Source organism: Chiloscyllium plagiosum, unplaced genomic scaffold, assembly GCF_037043375.1.
Source record: "Chiloscyllium plagiosum isolate Xiang-an unplaced genomic scaffold, Cpla_swu_hap1 HiC_scaffold_13, whole genome shotgun sequence".
NCBI lineage: Eukaryota > Metazoa > Chordata > Chondrichthyes > Orectolobiformes > Hemiscylliidae > Chiloscyllium > Chiloscyllium plagiosum.
In genome coordinates, this window is record NW_028270151.1 from 17,597,115 (window position 1) to 17,618,130 (window position 21,016).

At 42.8% G+C, this 21,016-nt stretch overlaps 1 protein-coding gene across 16 annotated transcripts in view; it reads left to right on the top strand.

Annotated features, from left to right (window-relative positions):
- Window positions 1-21,016, top strand: part of mbnl1 (muscleblind-like splicing regulator 1) — a 357,851-nt gene that overhangs the window by 325,788 nt on the left and 11,047 nt on the right. For 9 of the 16 annotated variants that reach the window (XM_087993344.1, XM_087993342.1, XM_043702708.2 and 6 more), the window contains 6 exons: window positions 6,383-6,640; window positions 7,587-7,640; window positions 8,651-8,804; window positions 14,034-14,069; window positions 17,780-17,874; window positions 20,536-20,611. In XM_087993344.1, the coding sequence (XP_087849470.1) occupies window positions 6,383-6,640; window positions 7,587-7,640; window positions 8,651-8,804; window positions 14,034-14,069; window positions 17,780-17,874; window positions 20,536-20,592 (654 nt within the window). In that variant the 3' untranslated portion in view covers window positions 20,593-20,611. The remainder of the gene's footprint in view (window positions 1-6,382; window positions 6,641-7,586; window positions 7,641-8,650; window positions 8,805-14,033; window positions 14,070-17,779; window positions 17,875-20,535; window positions 20,612-21,016) is intronic. The other 7 variants (XM_043702707.2, XM_043702710.2, XM_043702709.2 and 4 more) reach the window with 4 other exon arrangements.

Here is a 21,016-nt window from a genome sequence, read left to right on the forward strand (position 1 = left end):
ATTCCCGGGTAAACAGACCAATTTGTACAATCCCTCCCCATAGCACTGCCAGAGAACAGCATGCAGATGAGGAAGTGACAGAGTACAACATCGGAACCCTGTGGTGATGGCATTTTGTCACTGAACTGCTGAGCATTATAATTGATACCAATGCTCACTTCATCCAAACTTCCATTGAGCACATAAACAGGGAAATTAGAGTTTTAATTAATTAATTTAAATTGATTAACTAAAAGATTAAATCAAACACACACCACTCACAGATAAAGACAATAATCAGACAGGCAGACACGCGTGCGCGCACACACAAGAAACACATACCACACAGAGACACAAACATGAATGCAAACACACCATATGGAAACACATACCACATGGAGACACAAACATTGATACAAACATCTCTCTCTCTCACACCCACACACACATACAGACATGAAAACACACGTACATAGACACAAACACACACACACACAAAATCACACACACACGCACATACATCCAGATACACAAACTGCACATATTGAGATTGATAAGAAGCAGTGTTTTAAAACTATAGCATACAAAGACATTGTGCCTAATGAAAATGGACCTTCAGGTCAAGAAGACAGGAGGACCAGTGGGACAAAGGTCATGTCTCTGAAAGGTAAATGTTAAATGTTAGTGTGGGTTTTTTTTGTGGAATTCAGCAGCCAGAATGTATTATCAGGCTGATATTTGAAAAACTGAGAGAATGGACACATTTATAAACTAATTTGGAGATGTTGCATTGGTAAGAGGAGTAAGTGAGTATACTGAGGAATGACATCAGATGGGCTGAAGGGCCTTTATGAGCCAACATTGGTTTGCTGGGACAATATTGGAAGGAGCTTGGGTCAGGAAAGCTGCATTCTTCACCAGTCCCCACCCTTTACAGAATTGCAATTGTGACATAGAGCTGTGCTGTAAGGTGATGAACTATCTTCACTGTGTCAGAGAGAGCCGACAGACTGACTGAAGGACAGAGCATCTTGGCTAATGAGTTGGGCTCAAAGGTGAACACTTGAGTTCATGCCACCAGTGTAAGATCCATTTTGCAAAGCAAGGGTCCAACTGACTCAGCACAAATGCTCAAGCAGCAGTGATTAAAGGGCATTGGAGAAAGATAGTCTAATGATAAGTTCAATGTGTTCAATTCTGGTCTCCCTGCTACAGGAAAGATGTTGTTAAACTTGAAGTGGTTCAGAAAAGATTTACAAGGATGTTGCCGGGGTTGGAGAATTTGAGCTACAGGGAGAGGTTGAATAGGCTGGAGCTGTTTTCCCAGGAGTGTCAGAGGCTGAGGGGTGACCATATAGAAGTTTATAAAATCATGGGAGGCATGGGTAGGCTAAATAGACAAGGTATTTTCCCTGGGGCGGGTGAGTTCAGAATGAGAGGGCATAGGTTTAGGGTGAGAGGGGAAAGATTTAAAATGGACCTAAGGGGCAACTTTTTCACGCAGCTGATGGTGCCTGTATGGAATGAGCTTCCAGAGAAACTGGTGGATTTGGCTACATTTACAGCATTTAAAAGGCATCTGGATGGGTATATGAATAGGAAGTGTTTAGAGGGATTTGACTAAATGCTGGTAAATGGGGCTAGATTAATATAGGAGATCTGGTTGGCATGGACGAGTTTGGAGTAAAGAGTTTGTTTCCATGCTGTATAGCTCTATGACTCTGAGCGTTAACAAGGAGATAGAAATGTACCTTACCTGATAGGATGTACTTCTTTCTTGTTTCTGCACACATAATGTACTCCTGGCATTAATGGTTTTTGGCAACGAGACTGGATTCAATGTTTCTCATAGTGCAGTTATAATTACTTGATCTGAAGCATTACAAATAATTACTTAATTGCAGCTCAGATACTCTATAAAACATTCAGTGGAATGGTCTGTTGGCTGGTGGTTTTGATCGCAACTGATGTGGTAACGCTGTACCAATTAGCAGTTTGTGAGAGCTTACTTTAATCAAAAACCAAGAAATGGTTTCACTACTACTCAAAATCCCTTCAGTTTTGGAAATGGAAGTATACAAATAGGAAGTGAAGCCTTCCTATTTTGAATACTCAGTGTCTTAAATATGATTTGATTTGATTTATTATTTTCATATGTACCAAGGTAAAGCTGAAAGTATTGTTTTGCATGCTAACCAGACAAATCATACATTACATAAGTACAACAGGTTATTGGACCAAATGCAGAATATAGTGTTACAGCTACAGAGAAGGTGCAAAGAAAGGTCAGCTCTAAGGTATGAGAGGTCTGTTCAAAAGTCTGATAATGGCAGGGAAGAATCTGATCTTAAATCTGTCGGTGCGTGTTCTGCTTAACGGAAGAGGGTGGAAAAGATATAACCAGGGTGGGAGGGGTTGGTTGCTTTCCCGAGGCAGTGGGAAGTGTAGGCAGAGTCAATGGATGGAAGGCTGGTTTTTGTGATTTTATTTACCTGATAAAGGACAAACTCTGTTCCCATAGTGACACAACCCCCCGACCGAAACCCAGAGCATCTTGCAACGTTTCAGTGGTTTTCCAGGGGACCAATTGACTCAGGTCATTTCCCTGAAGCCATCAGCTGTGAAAGGAAAGATTTTGTGATCTCACAAATCACTTGCAGCCAACATAATACTTTTGAAATTGAGTCACTGCTGGAGGACAGCAAACGTGACAGCCATTTTGTGCACAGCAAGCTCCCAGATCCAGCAATGAGATAATGTCCAGATTATCTCTTTTTGTGATGTTGAGTGAGGGATAAGTATTGTCCGGCACACTTTAAAACTCCCCTCTTTTTATTTAAAAAATGCCATGTACCCTCTTGTACACTCCTGGCAGAGCAGGTGAGGTCTTTGTTTAATGTTATGTTGGAAAGAATGGGAGATAATTTCATGCTGAGAACTTCACCGTTCAATCTTGTCAACATTTGGCAGCCATTTACTATGCAGCTTACACTATAAATATTTCTGTACCCGCTAATTGTTTTCCAAATCTTGCAACAAGAAAATTTTATTGCACATGAGCAAAAAGAGTGACTATTGGGTTTGCACATGTGACAAATTTAAGAAATTAGCCATGGCAGCATAAACTTAGATTTATCTGGAATCCAGTATGAAGTAAGACATCAGAAGGATGTAAGATGTTAAGTTAGGCAACTAAAAGAGTTAGGAATAGCTGAAAACAGAAGAACGAGGTGGAGTGACCTAAAGGTTTAAGGAAGGAAAATGGGAACACAGACTTAAAAAGGTGGAGTCAGGCAGACAGAGTGTCACTTCTATGACAGAGGCATTATGCCATGCTTTTTTGTAACTAGTGGGATGTTGGTGCCACTGGCAAGGCTAGTAATTGTTGCCCCTTCCTAATTACCCTGGAACGGAGTGGTTTGCTAGGCTGTCGTTTCAGAGGGCACGCGTTGCTGTGAGTCATGGTAACTGTAACTACGACTGGCTTCCCTTTCTGGAATTATGAAGTGAATTAAAATTTGAATTGACTGCTCCATTCAGATTGAAACCCAAATTCCCAGAGTGGAAGCCAGGGCCTTGGGGTTACCAGTATTGAAAACAGAAACTCTGTGTAGGTGCTGTCAGACCTGCTGAGTTTCTCCAGCACTCTCTGATTAATTTCAGGGCTCCAGCAGCCACAGTATTTTGCCTTTATTTTCCTCCAGGTTACTAGTCCAGTGATATTACTGCTATGCCCTGCCTCCCCTGACATTGAGGTGTTTTGGCTCATGTCACCTGAGCAGAATATAATTCTTCAATTGGAGCTTCTTGTTCATGGCGAATTTCTGTTGTTTGACTGGAAAACAGAGCATGCAGAGGAAGCTTAAGCTAGGTTTTCAAACTGAGCTTTGAGGGGGTTAGTTCAGTTGGCTGGATGGCTGTTTTGCAATGCAGAGTGAGACCAGTTCCGTTCCCACATTGGCTGAAGTCACCATGAACAGCCTGACTCCTCAACCTTGGGTGTAGTGACGCTCAGATTAAACCACTACTGGTCGCCTCTCTTGACGGAGAGAATGGGATTATGGTGACTCAACTTTTACTGAGCTTTTAACGAATCAAGAATTGCTGGAAGAAGGGAGACGATTTTCTAACTCCTCAGTCAGGGATTTGTCAATCTGGTCATGGCTCCAACAAGGTAGTTTTGAGGTGGTTTGGAGGATGCTACATTGTGTATGCTCTCGTGAAAGCAAGATACAGAGAAGGAACTGGCAACAGGAAAACCGTAACAGTTGATACTCCCATATCTGGATTTTGGAAAACTTGGTCTTTTAACATTAGACAGTAGTGACCATTTGTGCATTTTATATACGAAAACTACTTTTCTTTATCATTTTCTTGAGATATGGGTGTTTCTGGCAAAACCAGCATTTGTTGAACGTACCTCTTTGTTTTTAAACCAAACTGCTTACTCAGGCCATTTGAGAGAGCAAATAAGGTTGGATTCACATGGAGGCCAGACCAGGTAAAGGTGTCAGATTTCCATCCCTAAAGGGAACCAGATGGGTTGTTAATAACAGGTTTTGATGGCGATTTTGTCGTAGTCATCCCCCTTTGCTGAAGCTAGTTTTCAATTCCTGATTGGATTTAACTTCAACTCACAACTTTCCCAAAGCCTGTCCACCATCTACAAGGTTTAATTCAGGAGTGTGACAGAATACAGTCCACTTACTTGGAGCTCCAACAAGATCAAAGAAGCTCGACATCATCCAGGGCAAAGCAGTCCACTTTGTTGGCAACCCATTGGCCACATTAAGCATTTAACCCCCTCCACCATCAGTGCACAGTTGCAGGATGTGTACCATCTCCTGGAAGCATTGTGGCAACTCAATAAGTCTTTGTTGTCAGCATCTTCCAAACCCTCAGCCTTTTTCAACCAAAATGAACACCCCCACTTATAAAGCAGTTCTCCTCCACCTGCTTAAAGGCAATCAGAGATGGGCAGTAGATGCTGGCCTGGCCTGGCCAGGAATGCCCACGTCGCATGAATGAAAATGAAAAATTCCTATGGGAAGACAACGGTCATGTTCTGCTAATTCTTGTAGCTATCCACTGTCTTTATTTTGCCTCTCACCCAACCATTTACAAGTCAGGTCAATCATTTGCCTTGAATTTCATTTGATCCAATTTGTGTCAACAATCTCCGTGAGGCCTCAGTGTCATCTCTTACCGCCATTTTTAAAACTTGCAATATTTTCTTTTTGTTTTGACTGGATCGTGTACATCAAGTTAACAATACAGAAACAAACCATTGAGCCCAAACCGTTCATGTTTTACCTTGTGCATGAGCTTCCTCCCAGCCTAGTGCATCCCAACCTATCAATATAATCTCCCATCACTTTCTCCCTTGTATTTATTTGATTCCACCACCTCCCCCCACCCTTCAATGCGTCGATGCTATTCTTCTGAGCCACTCCATTTGGTAGTGGGTTCTACAGATTCCAACTCCACATTGATTCATTCCTTGTTCGACTTGTGATTAACTATCTTCAGTTAATGGATATCCTGTGGTGCACTGGTTGGTATCTTTACCACCGAGCTGAAGTTGCCCCACTCCAGGATTTGATGGCCAAAAGAAGCTGCAGTCATATATGGTCAAACAGGTTTGGTATGTGTAAATCCACCCACACATGGCGATGGCAGGCCATAATAGAAAGAGACATTCCCGGTCAGCCATGTAGTGGAAAGAAAGTTGAAGCATTAACCATCACTATCCGTAGCTCCAGTCCAGTGTAGTTGCCCCAATCCCACAAAGCTGCTCTCTCATTAGAGAGTGAGATAACTGGTGGTGAGTTTGACACCAGGCAATACTGACAAAGCACAGACTTCATGGCAACCTTAGCCAGTGCCAGGGTTGAACCCCCACTGCTGGCATCTCTCTGCATCCCAGGCCAGCCTTGCCGCCAACTGAACTAACCAAGCCCCAGTGCAATAGTGAACGTTACCATAGCAATCCAGATTCCTTGAACAAACGATAACCCACTACTGCCTTACATTTATGCCTCCTAGTTTAGGAATGCTCTACAAAGAGGCAACAGCTTCTTCACAACTGTCCTTCGAAACACTTGTTTGCAGTTTTGGGAAATCGCTCAGCATATTCAGCTGTCCCTTTTCGCAGGGCAAGAGCCCTGCCCTGTTCAATCAGTCCTGTTAAAATACAATCTCCCAGGTCTATCTTCGTCCACGTAGCTGAGCTATTTTACTCTTTCTCCAACTCTTGCGATGGTCAGCTGGCCATGGGGTTTGGAACCATTTGTGTTTCCTTTGTTGCTGTTGGTTGTTTTTGTTTTGTTCTGATTGGACGGGTTGAAAGTTGCAGTGGATTGAAGGAGGATTTACATGGATGCGGTTGACTTCTTTGCTGCAGGTGTGCAGGGAGTTCCAGCGTGGAAACTGCACCCGGGGCGAAAACGACTGTCGCTTCGCCCACCCGGCGGACATCACGATGGTGGACACCAACGACAACACGGTCACCGTGTGCATGGATTACATCAAGGGCCGCTGCTCCCGGGAAAAGTGCAAGTATTTCCACCCCCCGGCCCACCTGCAGGCCAAGATAAAGGCGGCGCAGCACCAAGTGAACCAGGCAGCGGCTGCCCAGGCCGCCGCCACCGCAGCCGCCATGGTGAGTGGGGCAAGCGCGCTCCGAACCAAGTGTGCGTGGCCGGCAGGCGATGTTAAAGGAGCCGGTCACCACACTGGCGCGGGGTTGGGCTGGGTGAGGTTCGATGGTCTCTTCATAGTTCAGCGCAGTCAGAAACGTGATTTGGCGACGTGATTTGCAGTCGTGTTTTTTTTTGTGTGTGTGCTGCACCCTTTAAATTCATTGTTTGCGCTCTCCCCTCTGTCGTCGAGTGAAGGACTGGTAAAGGCAGGAGTGTTACTGAGGCGACTGCTCATCGTTGCTTTTAACTCGGTCACCCCTTTCTTTGCTTAAGGCTAAATTTGTGTATTTCCCTCAATGCGTTAATGTTGAAAATAATATGTAAGCATAAGCATGTATACTGTGGACAGGGGTTGGGTGGGTCTTGTGCTGCAGTGGTAGTATCCCTATCTCTGGGCCAGGAGGTCCAGGTTCAAGTCCCACCTGCCCTTGGTGGTGGATGTCCAAACCAGTTGATTAAATAAATAACTACAGTGTCTACTCGGCTGCAATGGAACCTTGTTGTGTGATATCTGTACCAGTACGTAACATGATTAACGTGATGGGGGTGGGGGTGGGTCTGGTACTATGTTCAAGCCTGTACAGCCGCCCAGACTAGGAGTACCAGAGGACACAGCAGACAGGCTCTGTCTCATTTCAATGGGATAGTGTTCTTGTAATTAATGATACATGTGTAAAAGCCCTTAGCCTCACAATAACTACTCAGTAGTGCCTTTATTGTGCATGCCTAGTCTTGTTATTTGTTGTATATGGCATTCCGATGATTTGTTTTTTTTTATTTGTTTTCTCCTCACCCCCTCCCAATGCACTGCTGCCCCCATGATGCACCTCTGCTTGCTGTTTATGTTAATGCGCTTGAACCCCATTGGCCCATTGCCATCCATGTGCTCGCTGCCTGCTAATTAAGACTCAGTCGGCTGTCAAATCACTGAAGCGACCCCTCGAGGCAACCTTTGACCTGGTACTATGACCTTTCACCTTTTAGCTTGGCATGTAGCTTTAATAGGGTTACAAGTTATGACTTAAAACATTTATTTAAGGGGAAACGAGAAAAGAAAATCAGTATTGATGTGTTATTTTCTGTTGCAAAACGGTAAAGGGCGGTGATAAATTGACTGTGGCACCATCTGCTTTGAGAAATTCACACGGGAATAAAGTTCCATCAAGAAAATAACGTCATTCACTCAAAATTTCAAAGGGGCCAAAGGGTAATTTGTGACAAAATTTCTCACCCCAACCCCGCCCCCACCCCCTCCAAAATAAATTGGTTTTTGCAACCATAGTGTTAACTGAAGTACCACACTCAGTTCATCACCTGTGGATTGCCCAGACCTCTGACATAACATTGGGAGATGTTAAATCGATGTATTCATAATAATTCTGTACTTATTTGGTTGGCATGGCTTTTACTTTTGTTTAAAAAGTTTGTAACGCGTAAACGTTTGTTACTCAATGTTTCGGTACCTGCATGAGTTGCATGTCAAGTTTTTTGCTTTGGGGGTTAAAGTTGTGGGTTTATCATTTCACTTTCTAGATATTCATTTTATTAATCGCTCTGAAAGATGGTAGTTAACATTGCTTTAAATGTTGAACGTCATGGAGCTGGCAGTGCTGCTTTCTGCCTCTGTATCGCATCTCTTATTGTAAGTTTTGTGAAGTGTAAGACACATAGTAATAAATAGTAGTTATTTTTAAATATTTCTGTTGATTTTCTTTTAAAATAATTTATGGAGTAATGCTTGCTATTAAATATTGTTTCTGTTTTTTTTATTTTTACTGTCTTGTCTCAGGTAGTAATCTTGTTGCTTGCTTGCTAGACGGCTAGAATTGTGTAAATGATGGCATTGTATTTCGCACTCTGTACTGATCGTGTGTTGTTTTCTTTCTGTTTGTTGTTTTCTCTCTCATTTTTCTCTTCCTTCGCTCTTTTTGTTTTACCCAATTTTCTCTTACTTCACCTCTCATTTCCAGGGTCTTCCTCCTGGTGTCCTCCCCCCTTTACCAAAGAGACCTGCACTAGAAAAAGCCAATGGTGCCACGACTGTCTTTAATGCTGGTGTGTTCCAATACCAACAGGCCCTTGCAAACATGCAGTTACACCAACAAACAGCCTTCATCCCACCAGGTAAGGAGTGGAAAGCCTGTTAGCTTGATACTCACTGGCAACAGGAAACGTAAATGACTTGCTGGTGTTGTGTAATAAGAAAAACATGCTAAACTTTGCGGTCCAATAACTCAGTCTTGCATAATTTGATTTTTCTGGGTACCTTTCTTGTTTCTTTATTTGTTCTTGATGGTTAATCACACTTCTGATTTGTGTAAAAAAAAAAAATGCTTTTGTTTTCCCACTTCATATGACCTAAGGAAATAGGAGAAAACGTTAAAATCTTGGTGCGGGGGTTTTCTGATCGATGTATTTCATTCTTTTGTGGAGTTGAGCTCTAAAATCAATTTTTATCCTCTGCTTTCATGGAATATTGCCCATCAGCCAAGGGCCATGTCAAAGCATTGCTGGGTCAGCCACATGACTTTGGGTCCAGACTCATGAATAGACCTAATCGGTAAGGAAACAGATTTCCCTTCATGAAGGAAATCAACAAAATACTTACGGCTGTCACTTTTGCTAAGACAACCTTTACAATCTGGATTTAGATGTCAGATTTAAATTCCAACAGCTGCTGTCGGGAAGGGATCTGAACCCATAACCCTGGGGCCTAGTGAATAACAAGTCCAGTGTCATTGCCATTAACCACCATGTCAATCAGAGATGAGGGATAGTGATTCATCTTCCAGAATCTTGAAGGACCTTAATCTCGAGAGCCAAGCCACCAGACTACTGAATGGAAGGAGAAGCTGGGATAGATCAAATGGAAGCTCCCTTCAGCTAAAGTCAAGCTTGAGGTTACAAAAGGCTCTTGCTATTGATTTCCAGTGTTGGCTGGAGTCGGAGGCAGGCGGGCTGGGAGAAGGAAAGGTTCATCCTGCTGAATGACCCATGAGATGCCATTTCCAGGGAATTTGTCCAGATCCTTGTGGCCAAGTGGGGGGAATTCTGAACTGAGAAAAGAGGAGCGAGAGCAGGCCATTCAGTCCCTCAAGCCACCTCCATTATTCAATGAGATCATGGACTAGCCTGTTTGCATTATGATCTCCATATTCCCATCAAACCCCACTAAAATCTAAGGTGAATGGAGTGACACAGGGACCTGCCATAGAAATCTTGTCAAGGGATGGTTTTATCCTAAGGGCCCTGATCAAATTGGGTGCAATACTGGATTTACACAGGAGCACTTCAACAATGGGATATCAGGTGGTTGCATTTATTATACTCAATCCTACCAGCTTCACAAAGAGCAGGTTAAATTAAAATTGTATCCCAAGTGCTGCTGTTAGCATCAAAGGACTTGCAGCAAATGATGAAGTATAGTAGTTGTGATTTATAGCTGTTGTGTCAGTCTGTACCTGGGATCCAAGCAGTGAGAACATGTCCTGCCTTCTGCACAAATCCTCCAAGTATTGAATTCATCCACTGAACAAGGATGACGTGACTCAAGGAAACCCCCTTCCCCACTCCATTCCCATTGTCTTTTACTCATTGTCTGTCTCCTCCACTATTCAAACTAGTTGATCTCCTCACTCCACCTACTTCTGATCTTGCACTTTCTTGCTTATCAATAATTTATCTGCCTCAGAAATATTTAACAATAATAGAAACATAGAATCCCTACAGTGTAGAAACAGGCCCTTTGGCCCAACAAGTCCACACCGACCCTCCGAAGAGCAACCCACCCAGACCCATTCCCCCACAAGCATCTGCAGTCATTGTCTTTACCTATATTTACCCCTGACTAATGGACCTAACCTACACATTCGATCGTCCTGGCTCAGAGACATGGAGACTGCCACTGCACCATAAAAGAACTTTCATCGTGCCCACCCCGACTTCATTCCAAATGTAGCCAATATTTTCAGATGAACCTGTTCAGTGATATCATTAAGCATGGTACTTGATAGGATGTGAACCCATGCTTCCTAATTAAAACGTAGCAATAGTTCCATTACCATAAGAGCTCTTATATTTAAACCTCTGTAATGAGGGTTTGTACCTACGAGCTTCTGACTGATGAGTCAATTTGTCCGGCAAGTCAAGGCTGATTGTTACATGCCAAGAGATATTTCTTCTTGTTCTGGGATTTGTATGTTCCTGGTGTAACCAAGTCTAGCAAAGTCAGTGATAGCACAGTCATACCTCCATGGATAAAGGAACATCAAAGTGTCAAATTCCGCTCTAAAGGTTTGACTAATTACAAAGGGAACCAATCAGTTCATTGGTCCCAGTTATAATTACTGGCACAGGGCTGCACCATTCTCCTGTTTCCTTATGTTACTGGTTGAATGTTTTGTCCCTGTATCCTGATTCAAAAAGTCTGGACTTATAAAGCGTTTGCTGTGGGTCCCTGTACACACTTCTCCCTTAGAAAAACAAAAGTTCTTTGCTTTCACCATTCGCTTTTACTTGGGGGACACAAGTTAAAAAAGGCGTTTTCACCAAAAACCTTTTGATGAACCTTTCGCATGCAATTGGCAGGACAAAGGGAGGGTATCATATTGAAGAATTGTCAGGAGCATTCTTGTCTAACAAGGACCCACAGCATTCAGTCACAAGTGTTTGTGAGTTAATGCAACTGAGCTGATAATATTATCACTGCTGCTTTATGTTCCATTTGCTTCACATTATGCTCAAGGCTATTATGTGTGCTGGTATGAACAGTGCCTTCCATTTGGTGTTCTCCATTTCCATTTCCTGTAAATTATTTAAATGTTATGCGGTTGTACTTTTAAGGATTTGGCTGTCATTGCATTTTGATGCCCCCAACTCTGTTCAATGCACTTCTGACAAGTTAAGACAGTGATCATCAGCTATGGATGAAACCTTTTCACTGCCACCACTGGGTTAGCATGATTTGGGATTTAAAAGGAGGGGGGTCACTTCTGACCCCTTTTAAAATTCAAATAAAAGTGAAAGAATTTAGTATTTACTCAGTGCCTTTCATAACCATGGGGCTGGCCAAAGGTGCTTTATAATTCATGAAGTACGTTTGAAACAAAGTCACACTCAATGTAGGAAATGACTGAGCCAATTGGTAAAGAGCAAGTGTCCAGAGGCAGCAGAGACATAGTGACTCGTTAATGACATAGGTCAAAGGGTAAATGTGGCCAGGCCAAAAATTATTTACAACTTCCACTTACAAAGGGAGGCAATGACCTCGTGGTATTGTCACTAGACTATAAAGCCAGAGATCTAGAATTAATTGATTTGAATCCTATCATGACAGATGCTAGTATTTGAATCCAATAAAAATCTGGAATTAAGAGTCTCATGATGACCAGGAGTCCACTGGCAATTGTTGGAAATACCCATCTGCTTCACTAATATCCTTTAAGGAAGGAAACTGCCATCCTTACCTGGCCTGGCCTACATGTGACTCCAGACCTACAGCAATGTGGGTGACTCTGAACTGCCCTCTGGGGAATTAGGGGCAGGCAATAAATGCTAGTCAGTGATGCCCTCGTCCCATGAATGAAATTTAAAGTAATCTGGACTGAGTTTAAATCATGTTTGCTGATTTTGATGATGTGATGTTAAATTAAGATTAATGGACTATTATTAAGAAAGAATTTGGATTGACATATCACCTCATCACATGCTCACAGCATCCCTAAAGTGCTTTACAGCCAATGAAGTCCTTTTGAGGAGAGTCATTGTAGAAATGTGAGAAAATGCAGCAGGACGCTATATACAGAAGTGAATCAGGTATGCTGTTAGTTAAGGAGAAGACTTATTCAGATCACTGCCCTCCCACAAAGCCATGGGACTTCGAAATCCAACTCAACAAACAAGTGGAACTTAAATGCCCCCATCCAGAAGATGATTCCTGCACAAGTATTTGACTCCCTTAGTACTGGACTGAAGTGCCAACCTGGTTGTCATGCCCAATCCTTAGGACCTTCAGACTGGAATGAGAGTGCCACCAATCAATTCCAGACAGCATAGGCACATCAGCAAGGCTGGTCTGAATAGGGAGTATGACACAGATTCGCTAAACTGAGACTGCCCGCGGTAAGGTTTACATGAATGAGGACAGTTACCACAAATTTAACTGTTAGCCCCTTGAGTTTAGATGTTTGAAGAGGCATTGAGACACTTTGGATGATATAAAAATGGATAGAAAGAATACACGCTCAAGGGGACACAATCTTACATTTGGAGCAGGAGACAGAAATGAAATTGGTGAGCAGTTTTGCTCTCAAACAAAGGGCAGTGGAGATCTGGAATTCTTGCCTCTGAAAGGTCTGAGGCAATTGAAAACCACCAGGAGAACATCGAGAGGAGCTCATTGAAGTCATGGCCTTTGGGTTCTCCATATGCTGCTCTTGTGCACCTCCTAGTGGCCAGCTACTTGTATAGCAATGACAACTGGCCTGGGACCTCAATCACAATTAAGTTTTGTTGCATTTTATCAGAAGTGACACAGAGAGAAAGAGCAGCAATTAAATTTATTGTAATGTACAAGAACTTGGATTTTCATCATGTCACAAAGTACACAGCTGTTTGCAAAAAAAATCAATGCTGCATTAATTTCAGAAAGCCACGTGGAAGCTGTTTCTATTGTAATGTAGAAAGTACAGCAACTCCTTGTTCCACATGAGCAGCATTCCAGTTGCAGCATTGAGACAAAGGGCAGGATTGTCTATTTTATTGGTGTTAGAGGGAAGATGAATATTGACCGGGGTGGGGCGAAGAGAGCAGGAGAGGAAACTCTACAAGTTTTCTTTGAAATAGTGCCACTAGACAGCTCACATCTGTCTGAGAGGGGATTAATATCTCCTAAGTGGATTGAGTGGGGCATATGCAGAGTTACCTCAGTATGGCCTCAACACTGTCAGCCTGGGTCTTATGCTCTAGAGTTGGGCTTGAACCCATCCAACTTTCACTCACACCCAGGGCTGACTCACAAAGGCAGACGAAGCCAGGATTGTAGGAGGAGGCCTCACTCATAAAGTATTTTTTGTGGCTGGCAGTGCAAAAGGAATCAAAACTAATGTTTCAAAGAAGCAGAGTTAGTTACCAGCACACATGTGTAAACATGTGTTCCTCACAAAGCGCACTGTTTTCTGGTAGATCAGAATGTTGTATGATTTGATTGTGCTGACACAGCACAAGCCTCTGTTCCCTCTATAACAAGTTTTGTTTCCTCTTTGTGATAATGATTTCTAATTACACATGTGATGGGTTGTTTTAATTCTTTTCCCCTTTCAAATCCACCTTCCTGTTGCAATGCATGATGGGCAGGCTCAATATTGTGCATGACACCCGCTACAAGTGTTGGTAGGTGCCAGCTATGTTTTTCGATTATCTGTACCAGTAGAATTTGTATCCACAGGCCCTTCAAAGTCCACTGGTGAAATCAGCTCATTAGTGTGTCCACGGTTTTTGTAAAAGGACACAGCACAGAAGGATCTCATTAGGCAGATCGTGCTCATGCTAGTTATTTGATACAGCTATCCTCTTGATCCCACTCCATTTTTTGCCCCATAGCCCTATAAATTCTCTTCCTTCCCAAGTCTTTGTCTTACTGCCTTTTGAAAACTGCTACCAAAACTATCTCTGCTACCCTTTTCAAGCAGTGCGTAACAGGCTAAGGAAATTGGGCATGTCCACAAGGACTCTTACCAATTTTTATAGCTGACCCACGGAAAGCATCCTATCCAGATGCATCACAGTGTGGTTTGGCAACTGTTCTGTCCGGGGGGCAAGAAACAATGGAGAATTGTGAACCCAGCCCAGCCTTTCCTCCACTGACTCCATCTACACTTCCCACTGCCTCAGGAAGGCAGCCAGCATCATCAAAGACCCCTCCCACCCAGGTTATACTCTCTTCTACCCTCTTCCGTCAGGCAGAGATATAAATAGATTCAAGAACAGCATCTTCCCTATTGTTATCAGTCTTCTGAATGGACCTCTCAAATTTTAAATGTAATGTTGATCTCGCTCACTGTTCCCTGCAGCTGTAACATTGTGTTCTTTACTGTGTTCTTTTACTCTAATGCACTTTGTAAGGTATGGTCTGTCTGTACTGCAGTCAAAGCAAAACGTTTCACTGTGCTTGTGACAATAATACATTCAATCAAATCAGAGCCACACACTGTATCTAAACAAGGAGATTCCTAAAGTGCCCAGGCTAAAAGTGTGACAAAAATAATATCCTCATAAATGCTTACAGGGTCATACAGCACAGAAGAGGCCTTTCGGCCCATCAAGTTTACACTGTCCAATCCATGCCAATCCCACTTTCCTGCACTTGGTCCATGGCCTGAAATGTTATGACACTCCAAGTGCTCAGCCCCACCCTTTTTTAAAGGTTGTGGGGTTTCCTGCCTCTCCTACCCTCCAAGGCAGTACATTCCAGATCACCCCCATCCTCTGGGTGAAAGGTTTTTCCTTAAACTCCCTCTAAACCTCCCTGCCCTCCACCTTAAAATTATGCCTTCTTGTTCCTGACCCTTCAACCAAGCTCATCATAACTCTCCTTCAGAAATGGAATAGTGTAAGACCATGGAATCTTACCCCGTAGAAGGAGACAACTCTTCCCGTTGTGCCTCTTTGAAAGAGACCCCCAATTTGCCCCACTTCCTCACTCTTAATTGAGCTTGCATTTCAAGCGTTGAGCCAATTTCCTTTTACAAGTGGATTTTGAATCTGACCCCAGCAGCTTTTCAAGTCACACATTCCAGATCCGATTCTCCTCGTCATCCTCTTGCACCTTTTTGGAACGCTTCATGTTCCATTGCTATCTGTTTTTGGGCAACCTCAGTTGCTCATTAATTCTTTGAACATCCCTCAGTTCCAGGATCTATCTGAACCCAAAGACCACATTTTGAAATTGCAACCTTGACCTGAGAAAGGGATGTGTTTTGTGCGACAATGTTTGTTTTCCCAAGACATTGTCAGAATGTATTTACCATAGATTTACAGAGACCTTCCCAATAATCTTAAAGTTTCCATCGCACAAATGCAGCAACACCGGGATAGTATCCAGGTTCAGGCTGATGAGTGACATGTAACATTCATGCCAGAAGTGTCAGTCACTGACCATCCCCTGTAAGAGTCAAAAAGTGTGACGCTGGAAAAGCACATCAGGTCAGGCAGCATCCAAGGAGCAGGAGAGTCAATGTTTCGGGCATCAACCCTTCATCAGGAATGTTGATGAAGGGCTTATGCCCAATGCATTGATTCTCCTGCTCCTCGGATGCTGCCTGACCTGATGTGCTTTTCCAGCGTCACACTTTTTGACTCTGATCTCCAGCATCTGCAGTCCTCAGTTTCTCCATCTCCAATAATAGACAATCTAACCACTGCCCATTATCATTCAATGGCATTATCATTGCAGAATCCCTCACTATCAATATCCTGCAGCTTACTATTACACTGAAACTGAACCAGATGAGCCATTTAAATACAATGGCTACAGCAATAGGTGAGAGGCGAGGCTAGGAATCCTACAGTGAGTAACTCACCTCCTGACTCCCCACATCCTGCCCAATATTAGAAGGCACAAGCCAGGATTGTAAATGGAATATTCTCCACTTGCATGGAGGAGTGCAGTTCTAACAACACTCAACAAGCTTCACAGCTTTCAGAACAAAGAATTCCACTTGAATAGCCCCCTATCCTCTGCCTTTAACATTCACTCCCTTCACCTATCTTGCACAGCAGCAGTAGTGTGTACCATCCTCAAGTTGCACTGCAGCAACTCACCAAGCTTCCTCTGACAGCACCACCCAAACATGTGACCTCCACCACCTAGAAGAACAAGAGCCGCAGATACACAAAACACCATCAGCTTCAAGTTCCCATCCAAACCACAGACTTTCTTACCTTTATCTGCCCTGTACTTCCCTTTAAATATTTTGTCGGTGTATTAACCCGTAACTACATAAAATGCCATTACTTCACTATTGAGTCAAAACCCGAAACTCACTTCCTGACAGCTCTGTGGGCGTACCTGTACCCCAAGGTCTACAGTAGTTCCAGAAGGCAGTTCACCACGGCCTTCTCCAGCGCAGGTGAGGATGGCCTGATAAATGATACCTGAGCCACTGATGCCCATATTGCAAGGACATCAACACAGAACCTCCCCTTTAATGGTTGAGGCACTCTTTTAAAAAAATATGGAGTTTATTTTCCTTCTCCACCATCACCTCAACACTAATCTCTACCAATGCTCTCTACACCCAAGATGTGTTGATATTTCTGAAGTTAATAGCTAAAGTTGACAAGTGATCAATTGACCAGCACTTGTGTGCAATTTCTGTACCACATATGAGTGAGTGGACTTGGAAGGGCCTGTGTTTCTCACTGCTAAGTTCTTTCGAATTATTAAAGCTCTTGTTGCAATAATTTTAGCTTTTTAAAATGATTCAATTAATGATTATGAAGCAGTAAAAAGTTTACAAATGTTGCTTTGCAATAATGGATAGTTTTGGATTTCTTTTAATGACTGTTGTCGTGTAATTAAGAGTATTTTGATTAAAGCATGACTCAACTTCTTTGATATTATGTAGTATAGCCCAAGTTGTTACTTCTTTCTGAGAGGTGCATAATATTAATTGTTTTTATAAGCTTGTTGCATTGATTTATCTCAACGTTGTTCTTAATAAGCAATTTCCCCTTCTCTTCCCTTTTCGTTTTAAACTCATTGTATTTGTTCTTCACTTCCACTTGCTTTGTCCCTCTTCCTTATTCCACTCAACCTTCTACCTTTACCCAATTTACCCCAACACACCTCTTCTTTCTTTTTCCTTCCCTTGTTCTGCCTCTAAATTTCCCCCTCTCTTCCTTGCTTTATCTTGCTCTTAAAATACATGTCAACTGCTGTGATTCGTGACCCGGTTTGCCACTGTGTTACCTCACTCTGCGTGTTACCATGGATTTATTTCACCTCATCCTTTCCTCATCAACACTTCTCCTCCCCCAATGCTTGCTCCATAATTCGTCTCCATTGCTCTGCCTTTTTACTTTCCCTCCAATAAAAACAGTACCCATGATGCATGGTGCCAATCCTGCGGCGGTATCTGCAGCAACGACATCAGCCACAAGTGTTCCCTTTGCGGCTACAGCCAACGCCAACCAGGTTTGCACATTTGGTTGCACTTCTGTCAGTAGCAGTGCAGTAGATATAATATCTTTTGAGAAAAGGTCCTTGACAAAAACTCAAGGTTAAAATGTCTGACCTTTGGCCCTCGTGGTGCAATGGTAGTGTCCCTACGTCTGGACCAAGAGGCCCATGTTGAAGTCTGACCTGTGCCAGAGGCGTGTAATGATATCTCTGAATTGTTGCAGTGGTAATGCCCCTACCACTGATCCAGGAGGCCCAGGTTCAAATCCCACCTGTACCAATGGTATCTCTGAAAAGTTTGATTAGCAAATATCAAAGATGTCCAGCCTATTTGTTTTGAGATTGGAGTAAATGGCTTCAGAATGTACCAGTTGTTGCTATACAGTAAACTTTCCAAGGTATTGCGGTTGATTAAGGATTTAGCCTTTGGGTAACGGTGTGAGGTGGATGTGACCACACTTATGTACCTCAATCAAAACTGGCAAAGATTAAAATTACCTCAGTGTGCCAAAGGGTAGGTATACAATGTGCTGCTGAGGTGAATGTGCTGGGTAATACTAGAGAAGAACTAGCACCATATTACATAGGAACAGACTCAGAAGAAGTATGAAAAGTACAAAAACAGGTTTATAATGTAGTTAGACAAAGAGCTGGTCAATATTGGTTAGGGAACAAAACATGCAAATAACCTTTCAGGAATGTGATAGCCTGGCAATATTCTTCGGTCAGAATATTGAGTACAGGAATTGGGTGATCATGTTGCGGCTGTACAGGACATTGGTTAGGCCACTGTTGAAATATTGTGTGCAATTTTGGTCTCCTTCCTATCAGAAAGATGTTATGAAACTTGAAAGGGTACAAAAAAGATTTACAAGGATGTTGCCAGGGTTGTAGGATTTGAGCTTTAGGGAGAGGCTGAACAGGCTGGGGCTGTTTTCCCTGGAGCATCAGAGGCTGAGAGGTGACCTTATAGAGGCTTACAAAATTATGAGGGGCATGGATAGGGTAAATAGACAAAGTCTTTTCCCTGGAGTGGGAGAGTCCAGAACTAGAGGGCAGAGGTTTAGGGTGAGAGGGGAAAGATATAAAAGAGACCTAAGGGGCAACATTTTCACACAGGGTGGTACATGTATGGAATGAGCTGCCAGAGGAAGTGGTGGAGGCTGGCACAATTGCAACATTTAAGAGGCATTTGGATGGGTATATGAATAGGAAGGGTTTGGAGAGATATGGGCCAGGTGCTGGTAGATGGGACTAGATTGGGTTGGGATATCTGGTCAGCATGGACAGGTTGGACCGAAGGGTCTGTGGCCATGCTGTACATCTCTATGACTATGACTTTTTGTGGCTCTGACTGTTCTATAGTTTTCATCTGATTAGAGAGAGAGCGATAGAGGAGTAAATCTGCAGGTCAGTCAGAGATGTGCAGGTACTGTAGAGTGATGACATTAAGGGACTTCACACCAATCAACATTGGATAAATAATGTTACAGTCAAGGGAAAGGGAGGGCATGAATTTATGGAATGTGTTCAGAATTCACATAGAAAGGAGGTATTGGTGGATCTGATGTTGGCAAATGACATGGGCCAAACTGACCAAGAGATGAATTACATGTTGGGGATAGGGGGGTGGAGAGAGAGAGAGTGGTGTTGATTGTGGTAATAGGGAGAAGGAGATAGCCCAGCAACGTCAACCCTACCCCACCACCATCCCACCAAGCCTGAAGGTTGGCTCTCATCTCAGCAACATGAGATCTGGCCTCACTGCAGGGTAGTTACACTGGACATGGGCATGCAAGTTAATTATTGTGCAGTGAGACTGCTGGTCTAAAGGGACTGAAAGTCCTGCCTGAAATAGCTTATGGCCAATCAGTTCTGTAGTCCCGTCAAAGAGTCTGCGGTCAGCTTTCCTCCACAGCTCAGTGACTCCTGACACGGAATAGTGCCTATTCAACTATTCAGATGAGAAGGACATGCCCGAAACTAACCTGTCCTTACATCCAGTTTGCACACAGTCTCTTGTGGAGTAACTGGATGGTGACCAAGGCATCGTTCTCTCATCTAGGGGAACAATAATAAGATCCTTCTTTGCTCGCTGCAAATGATTATCTGAATGTAGACCAAACAAATTGAATCAAAAACCGACTTGGTCTGTGTCATTTAGTTTCACAAGGCGCAAAGCAGCATTGACAGAATGACTCGAAAAAATGTCTGTAAAGCGATTCTAAAACCCCAAATGACAGAGCAAAACACAGAACCAATAATTCTGTTCCTGGAAGGACATGTTTCATAATGGCCTGTCAAAGAAGAAGTTTGTTATTGCTACTTTTAAAATGCTAACGGTCAGAGACGTTGTTTACTCTGCAATGCAGCTCATAAATCTGTGAATAATGAATAAACAAATGTGAGCTTTTAACATCTACTTAAAGTTGCGCAGTCATAAATCTGATGATTTAGTTTTGACCAGATTCCAGTCTAAACACTAATTCAGACAACAGTGACTCTGTTAGTCTTGCACTTATTGGTCATTGCTCAGCAACTGGAGGACATCAATCGCCTTGAAGCATGACCACAGCACAGTGTACTTTTTTTGTATGACCTCCCCTTTAAACAGGTTTATTGAATGTCTTGACTGAACCACGATACTAACTTGGGTTGCTGTTTCCTTTCATGCAGATGCCCATAATATCTGTAGATCATCTGACTAGCCATAAGTACGTTACTCAGATGTAGAAAATCTTCGGGTCGAACAGTGAGTATCTGATTTCGTTTTCTTTTGAACAAATGTGTACACTAATACATTGGGATATCATTAAGAATATTAACTCTGGTGATGAAATTATTCCAATAACTATAGAAGCGGCAATAGGTCTTTCAGCCCATCGTCTCTGCTTTGTCATTCAGGGAGATCATATCTCGCTTGATAATCCTCAATTCCATTTACCTGTCTTTTCATTATAATCCTTGATTGCCTTACTGATTAGAAATCTATGACAGCTTTGAATATACTTAATGTCACAGCTGAACTGTAGTAAAGAATTCCACAGACTCACTACCTTCTGAGAGACAAAGTTCTTCTTCTGTCTTAAATATGCGATCCCTTATTCTGAGATTATGCCCTCTTGTCCTAGAGTTTCCCATAAGGGAAAACCACCTT